The sequence below is a fragment of the Platichthys flesus genome, chromosome 12 (assembly GCF_949316205.1).
Source record: "Platichthys flesus chromosome 12, fPlaFle2.1, whole genome shotgun sequence".
Taxonomy (NCBI): Eukaryota; Metazoa; Chordata; class Actinopteri; order Pleuronectiformes; family Pleuronectidae; genus Platichthys; species Platichthys flesus.
In genome coordinates, this window is record NC_084956.1 from 5,800,813 (window position 1) to 5,809,944 (window position 9,132).

The window sequence follows — 9,132 nt, forward strand, 5'->3', positions numbered from 1 at the left end:
CAAGTAAAATATACAGTGAAACACCCAGTGAAAAATCCAGTAAAATATCCTGTCAAACCCCGAGTGATACCTGAAGGGAAACATCCAGTTGATCATCTTGGGACACATCAACTGAAACGTCCTATGAAACATCCAGTGAAACATCCGGTAAAACATCCAGTGAAACATCAAGTGAAACATCAACATAATTATCCAGTGAAACATCCAGGGAAACATCCAGGGAAACATCCAGGGGTTTGACCAGTGAAACATCCAGTGATATCTCATGTGAAAGATCAAGTTAAACATCCAGAGAATCATCCGGGGAAACCTCCAGGTAGACATCTTGTGAAACATCCAGTAAAACATCCTGTCAAAAATTCAGTCAAATATCCAGTGAAACATCCAGGATATAAAAAAGTATTTGAGGTGCTCCTTCGTCTGCTCGGAGAGGATGTTCATAACAGAAAGAAGCCGAAGGTGAGAAACAAGTTCAGCCGGTTAAATTTTGTTTTGTTAAGGTAGGTCATTCTAATGATATTCAGGTTGGAGCTCATTTCAATAAGTCTTTGTTTGGTGTAGTGTTTATTATAAAGATCAACAGGAATAACACAAACAGAACAGGAACAGTGACACAAATAGAATAAAACCAACAACACATTTACAAGAAATTTACATGAAAAAGATCTAGATCTAGATTAAGTGATTTTTAAAGCCAGATGCTGTGTTCACGTCTCTGCAGTCGCTCCATGATGATCCAGTGAACCCCGATGTTTCCAGTGTGAGTGAATAAGACTGAAGACTGAGAGCTGAGGAAGCCTGAAGCTCAATTAAGAGAAGAAATTACATATTTCAATGATGACAAAACGAGTTTGTTACCTTCATCATCCTTCCAACATTAGTCAAAGCTCTCTAATATGCATCATCTGCGTATATTTCAGTTGGTATACTCAAAGAACATGTCATCGTTTGAATTATTAATTTCTGGATGCATCCACAAAAATCAATAGCCCTCACAAACAAAGCAACCTTAATTCTAATATGTCATTTGTGGTTTACAGACTTGATGTGGGTTGGAAAACAAACATAGACATGCAGAGAGAACTGGTAAAATCCCAACCCCCCATTAACCAATACCCACAAGACACTAACCACAGTGTAGTAAGGCTCTAAAAGACATTCAGCATTTGAAGTGGTTCAAGTTGCCATCTTCAATAAAGCACTGTCGATTTTATATTATGGACACGACAATAGACTTTGAACTCAACACTTCTCTGTTTTCCTTCAATGTGCAGCAGGTATTTGGTTAAAACATTGACTGGAGGTGACACACTGGAAATCATCGTGAGTTTCCATGTGTTGTATCTTGAATGATTTGGCTCCCTCTGATGGTGATCAAAAATACATGCAAGTGTCCCTTTGCTCATGTTATTGAGCACTATGCTGAACATGTTCTGATCCCTACACTCATTAAGTCACTGCTGCATGAGGAGAGGTAACATGTTTTTTGCAGACTTGTTGTTTTTATCTTTTCGTACCTGCTGCAGATGGAGGAGCACAGTGCCAGGTACAGCTCCCATCACGACTGTCCTCTCCTGGCCTTTGAGCTCAGCGTGGGACAGATGGTCGTGTGGGTGTGGACGGAGGGACAGAGCAGGGAGCAGTGGGCACAGGTCACGACTCAGGCTCCCCCGAACAGAAGCCTTTGTTATTGACAAACTGGCTTCTGTTCGGAGTGCAGGGTTTTCAAACCTGGGTTTTATGAGAATGGTCAGATAGAGGGCTCTGGTTGGCAGGTATAGGCAGACAAACAGAAAATCCAAACTCTAAATGCACTGAGAGACACTGGGGGACAGAAGCAGAAGCACAGTGTTTGACTGAGGAGATATAAAGATGACAAATGAGTGAGTGGTGACAGGGCTCAGTGGACGAAGGTGAAGCAAACCAGGGAGATCAGACATTCACAAAACAGGAAAAATGGACAAAGACAGGAAGTACACCATTTAACAGACTTACCTGAGATATCAAAATAAATTAATAACTCAGTTCCAGGGCCGATCCTGTTTTCCTTTACTGGTAGTTTAACAATAAACTCATATTATCTATAAACAACATGTGATTATCGTTCTCTTCTAAAGAAAACATGCATTTTATTATTAGTAAACGTTTGCATCCAAAAGAAGAAATGGATGGACTCCAAATCTAAAATGTAACTTTTCCATCAATAACAGAATAATATAATATAAGTATAATAATATAATATTGGGGATGTACTGGTGGCACGGACATTTTTTGTGTATATAACTATATAAGTTGTGGATATAAATTAATTACTTGAGTAAACTTTTACACATCCGCCACATCATTATTTTTGGAAGGGATATTTCTAAATTGACCTGGGGTGCAAGGCCATTAGTATATTTTTATAAATCCTTAACATATATATCAATATAATTGTTATTTTATATATATTACGATTAAGATTAAAGATTAAGATTCGTTTATTTATACTATGTATTTTAATCATTTGTTTTCTTGTTGTGCTGCTCTTTGACGTTGTGCTCAATATATAAAGCTAGTCCACCGCCGCTGAGTTCCTGCAGGGGGCGACAGATCCCTGACATGCGCACTGCGCTTTGTTTATCACCACTTCCGTAGCCTGTCAGCTAACAGCCCAGAGAAGTGGCCCCGTGTAGGAAGCTGCTGTTCCGGGGGGGAAGAGTAAACATGTCCGCCCCGCTGCTCCTCAGGGTTTTCGTGACGGAAAGACTAACAGCTGCCGCCGAGGAGATTCTGCAGGTGTTTGAACGAACCATCGAGAAATACGAGGAAGAAGCTTCCAGGTCCAAACAGGAGAACGCTCGGCTGAGAGGTTTACTGCAGGAGTTCTCCCACCAGAGAGGTCCGTTACAGATGAGATGATTGTTATTATCTGTATTATTATTAAACTCTGAGTTACCACTGTCAGGAATCAGCTGTTAGAATATTCCTGATTTTAATAATTGAGGTTTTATTTGTTTTATAAACCTTAAACTCGATTTAAAATAAAACTACAGTCCATGAAATTTTAGGTTAAGATCCACTGAAGTCCTGAAAAGTGAAATGTTTACTCTTGATGTTTATTTTAAGAAGATGTTTGTGTTTGAATCGCTTAGATGTGCACGTGCACAACATCTGTAACACAACATGGATAACTTGTCCCTGATTGATGAGAGGCTGATACAAATCTTTAAATATATATATCTGATACTTTTTAAATCGATTACAACATAGGGAAAGATATTGGTTGATATTTATTTTTTTATTTACTTGTGTCACGTCACATTTTCAATAAGGATCATTCATCAAACTTTATCAGTGGTTGTTACTAGCTTCTCAAATGTACAAATTGAAATGAACTGTTTCTTCTATTTGTTGAACAACTAGACACTTGAAGGTTGCAGTTAAATAAATACTAGGCTGCAGAAGTTTTAAGTTCTTCACCTTTTTGTTCTAGACCTCCCTCCGTCATCCATCTGTAAAGAGGAAACCCCCGCTGTGCGGCACCACTGTGAGCACGAGCCCAGACTCAGCCCCAGTCAGACGGAGCCGAGACGCATTAAAGAGGAAGATCAGGAGGTCTGGGCCTGTCAACAAGATGGAGAACCGGCTCAAGAGTCTAGGGATGATAACGACATGTATCTACCCCTTTCAGCTGTGTGGGACGGACACGAGCAGGAGGACGCAAAACCGTCTTCGAAAAGTCCAACTCAAAACAGTGACAGTGAGGAGCAGATGGAGGAGTCACCCGAAGCTAAAGCTCTACAGTTCATGCCCCATTTCGCCCCATTCCCAGCTTCACAAACTCAGATCCAAGATGGTCGGGAACACGAACGACCTGCTGCGAGTTTCACGTCAAACCAAACGAAGACAGTTCAAAACCAGGGTTCGATTATCACCTCCAGGGAGTCCGCTGAGGTTTCTCATTTGAGTTCCCTCGCACCCGGCTATCACTGCTACTTGTGCGATAAATCCTTTGCCTCCAAACACCACTTGATAAACCACGCTTTGCGCATGCACTCGATGGATGCAGGTTTCCCCTGTGCTGTGTGCGGAAAGGCCTTGCAGTCCAGCGATAGTCTCAACGTGCACCTCAAGTCACACAAGGCCTCCAGGTGCTGTCACGTGTGCGGTAAACAGTGCAACAGCAGCACGGCTCTGGCGGAACACATGACCAGCCACACGGGGGTGAAGCTGCACCGCTGCCAGGTGTGTGGGAAGGAATGCAGCCGGAAAGGAGACTTAAAGATCCACATGAGGATCCACACGGGCGAGAAGCCTTTCTGCTGCTCCTTCTGTTGTAAGAGCTTCACCCACAGCGGACATCTGAAGAAGCACCTGAGAAGCCACACGGGGGAGAGACCCCACCGGTGTAACATCTGCGGCAAAGGATATCTACAGAGCGCACACCTCAAGTACCACTTAGGGACTCACACACAGAAGTACTGATTCATGCTCATCCACCATAGGCCCAGAGCCAATTCTTCAGAAACCAATTACTAACCCTACCTTTAATGAAGGAATAGTCGTCAAGTGCAATTTGAAGTTCAGTGTCTTGCCCAAGGACGCTTTAGCAGGCAGGGGTTGAGGAACCGGGGATCGAACCCTTAACCTACTGATTAGTTAGTGACCAACTCTATCTCCTGAGCCGCTACTTAAATAAGAAGTCCATGGACAAAGTTTTTGTTTAACTTATTGCTTCCTCTCACATTGTTGATCATGATCAGTTATATCACTTGTATAATTAGACAGTGAAGATGGGCTCTGACATTTTTTCCTCTCCAGCTCTCACTGAGGATCTTCTGAGGTCTTTTTTATTTCAATGCTACTTTAAAATAACATTTATTAATTTTTGAGAGTTGGTGTCGAAGGGAAGAATTTAAACTTTTACTTCTCTGGTTCAGAAAAACATTTCTCTCTCAGCGGTTTGATAAATTCTGGCCCGGATGTTTACAACATGTTCCATGACCTTTTGTTCTGATGGGAAATCTTTACTTTAACAACAAATAGAGCTGTGCTTTGTTCAAGTAAGAGTAATAACACTGTAGTTGACATAAAAAGAAATAAACCATCTTTGTCTGTATTCTTTGTTTTTTTATATGACATCATTAGAGTGCTGTTGACCCTGTGTGTTGTTTTGATGATCGAGTTCAAAGTTTCTTTAAACAGAACTTAACGGGAACAGGAAGCAAATCTTACTTTATCATGTGAAGTTTGATTTAGCAGGTTCACTGTTCGCTTCTGCAGCATTTTGTCTAATGCAAATGAAAAAGAAAACTTTCAGAGCTGGGTACTGTATTGATAAACAACGGATTATATTCAGATATATTCTAGATCGTTTTTGTGTTGTTATGCTAATAATATTATAGGAACTGTGTAATTTGATAGCTGAACACTTTTTCATTTACCTTTTCTGAAGTTGATATGAACGCTGACACCATTTAAACTTCCAGAAAAACTTCGCATCATGTTTGTCATTGTCTGATCAATTTAAGTGTAATATTCACTCACTGTTTTCTGGTCTCAACCAACTCCTGAGGAGAGTATCAGGTTGTTTAACTTCTCTGCTTTACCTACTTCACAAGCTAGTTGCTTTTTTTAATCTGCTTTTTACAGAAAAGTAGGTCAATGAGCGGGAGACAGACCATTTTTGGGCATAAACCAAAACAATTAGCCAAAAGCACTGCAAAGCTCAACCTCCATTTACTGTTATTTGATAATATCCAGCAGAGGTCACTGTGACAGCTGTTATTTTGTTTTGGTGAATATTTGGTAACATAATCTAGCAGTTTTATGCAGACTTCTAAATTTACCTGTGTGGTTGGTGCAATATTTGCATTCAAACTGCATATGAGGTCACATGAATCTACGTATTATGAATCTGAAACATCCCACTACGTCTTGTATTTCTTTTGCATCTATTGATTTGTATTTTTTTAGGACCGGATCTGCCACAATGCATTCCAGAGGGAGGTCAGACAGGAAGGTATTTCTCCTCATCGTCAGTAAAAACAAAGCAAACATGTCTCCTGAACTCAAACTGACTTCAAACACTTCAAGTTCAAAGTCTCTGAAGTATTTTGAAAACACGTCATCATTGTTTGCTGCTGTGAATTCCTTTGGGGGGAAACTATAACTTAAAAGGGTGAAAATGACCTTGAATTAACTGCTGGGATTCTCACGTTGGCTTCATTTCTTCTGAAGAAGTGTTGAAATAGTTTAGAGTTACAGAAACACTTCTCCAAATTTGTGTGAAATGTTTTAAAACTGAACTGCACTTTAAAGGCAAAGACTAAATATAATATAATTTAAATCCCCTATAAAGATACACACACACATATATCACTATAAATGTGTTTGTCTGTATAGTCATTCACTATCATCATGGACTTCTAACTCATTATTTAACTCACTTGCTCTCAACTACATTATAGATGTCCTAAAGCTACATGTACATAATGTTTATATATCTCAGCTTAGATATCATATATTATAAAATCAAACAGAAAAACCAACTTTTTCAATCAAATTGAATGTTTTTTTAAATTATTATTCCTTCATATTTTTTTAGTTTTGGTTTTATTATTACCTTTTGATCTGTTTATGAAATGCTTTTATTTCTTATTTGCACTAGTCTCTAAAGTCTTTTGATAATGTCAGCTTCTCTGACCTCTCACTTGCTGAAGTGCAACACAAATACAGTTTGTTTGATCAATGTTTATTATTTTAAATTCAGTCCTGGTCTGAGAGGAACATGATCCACCAGTAGGTGGCACTGCAGGAGCCTCTATGCATCAAACTATTTCCTGGAGTTCACACAGACTTTTCCAAACGTATGAAACAAAGCGAGCAGAAGGGAGGGGTCTGCTGTTTGACCTTGTTTGTATCACTGAACTCTAGTGATGAAATATTTTCCTAAGATACTGAACAATTCCACTATTATCTGGAACATTTTGCTGATCTTGCAAACCTCACTGAAATGTTATTTCATTAAACTCCACTTTGGGAGAAGCGGCTCCAGCTCCATGTTTTGTCCCAAGCTCTCATTCCTAATGCAGCAGGTCCATTGTTATTCCAAGACTTCATTTCCATTTATCTACTTCTCAGTGTCATGGAATCGCAGCAAAATGAAATTCACACAGTCACCAGGATTGAGCCATTTAACCCTGACCTTGTGGTTTAACGAAGGACCATTAAGGCATATAAAGCTGAGCTGGGACCGCTCCCCGGTGGCCTCTATCTCACACAGGAGCTCATTCAGGAATCTCTGTGTTTGGGAAGCTGCTTCGGGCGATTTAGATTCTAGATTGTAGAGCTAAAGGGCTGATTAGGCCCCAGTGACCTCCAAGCCTAAAACCAACTGCCCCTAATCTGGTTATGCAATCCCCCCCCTATAGACCCTGTAGCTTGCAACCTGCCCTGGAACCTCTGGGTACAGTTTCCCACATGTCAGCTCAGGTCTCGTCCAATGCCAAAATCCAGTCAGATGTTTTTTTTTGGAAACATCGTGACCTCGAATCACGTCTCAACTTCAGAAGGAGCGAGCCTGAGCTACACGGAGTCGTTACACTGAACTGTACATTCCTCTGTATTTGACCCAGACTGACGTTATTACAGCAAATTGCCCCGTTCTTTTCTGATGTAAAAAAAAAAAGAAAGAAAAGGGGGCAAGAGGTTAATCTTCTGTGGAGTCCAGGGACCTGGAGGGATTTTCTTTATGTGGGTCAGACGGGGTCTCACAGATTAAAATGACACGGGTGCACACCGGTAGGTTTTTCTGTGGGTGGGTGTGAGAGAAAGTGACATTTTTGCACATACGCGTTGTTTCGAAAGGGGCATTCATCAGGAATTCCTCCGGCCTTTCGGTTGCATAACTGGGTCATTGAGTTACTTCACCGTGACGCCCAGTAAAAAGTTTCTGCGCAGGACCGAGCCGGCTTCAAGAATCTGAGGGGAATCCACAATGTACTGCACGCCCAGGTGGTGATGGAGTCTACAGCAGAGACGATGAATGGATGGAGGAGGAGATCTGACAGGATGGTCCTCATGGGTTCGGTGTGGAGGAGGAGGAGGAGAGAGAACATCTGGTAGACATCCAACCAACTGCAGGGTTGAGCAATGGAGATACACATTTGTACGAGCAGTGCTTTACTGTATTTATGTTTGTGTTGTTCTAAATCATTTCACACATCTGCTGAAATGTGGGGCGTCTCTGGGAGAAGACTTTGTCAGACAGGAAAATCAAAGTGATTCATGTTATTGGATAAAGACTTTAACATCGATGTGAAAGTGCAGATTTCTGTTTTTTATTTTCCAGTCATGCTGTGTAAACTCAAAGATGTTTATTTTGTGGAAACCCCTGAGGGGGGGGGAGGTCCAGAGAATACATTTCCTCTGTTGTTTATTCTCTATTGCTAATCCCAGTGTATATAAATCACATGCTGGACCTTTCATACAGCGAGGAGCTCGACTATTAAAAGCAGTGGGAGTGAGTGACGCTGCTGCTGCTACAGTCGTGTCAGTGGATGGGAAGAGTTCCAATCACAGTTTCCTCACAGCCCCCCCCGACACAGATCTGATTACCGGCTCAAGTGAAGCCTCACCTGTCGTCTCTTGCTTTATTTAAACAGTCAGATTCACTAGATGGTTTTTGTCAGGAGCATGGACGACTGATATGGAAGGGTACCCTAACAGGAAGGCTACATTAAGCTGCTTTCCCTTTCACACATGCACAACACAGCAGCAGATTCTCCTCAGCAGGCGCAGGTTAGATGTAACACATTCATTCTGCCATGTGGTAACTTGTGTGTTAGTTCACAGCACATCAACACCAGTGTCTGTTCATATCACCAAATGCTTGACATCTTCTTTTGTGTCTTCTAGTTGTGCGATGCTGCTTTTTCATCCCGAGATGTTGGTTCTGTCGCATGTTAGAAGCCTCATCAACTCATCCACTCACTCACGGTGAATCCTGAGGAGGATCTCCTGCTATTTCTCACATCCTCTGGACCTTCTGCAGACTTTATAGTAGGGGACTGGCTGGAGAAAGTCAGCAGAATGTCCCAAGTCTCTCATTGCACACATTCAGCCCCTCCAGAGAAGGTCGGGAGGATC

At 41.3% G+C, this 9,132-nt stretch overlaps 1 protein-coding gene across 1 annotated transcript; it reads left to right on the forward strand.

Moving 5' to 3' along the window:
* Positions 1 to 2,499: 2,499 nt before the first annotated feature.
* On the forward strand, positions 2,500 to 5,101 carry LOC133966684 (zinc finger protein 32-like). Its single transcript, XM_062401705.1, has 2 exons — positions 2,500 to 2,881; positions 3,476 to 5,101. Exons 1-2 carry the CDS (start codon positions 2,707 to 2,709, stop codon positions 4,465 to 4,467), a joined length of 1,167 nt encoding a protein of 388 aa, XP_062257689.1. The 5' UTR covers positions 2,500 to 2,706; the 3' UTR covers positions 4,468 to 5,101.
* The last annotated feature ends 4,031 nt before the right edge of the window (positions 5,102 to 9,132 follow it).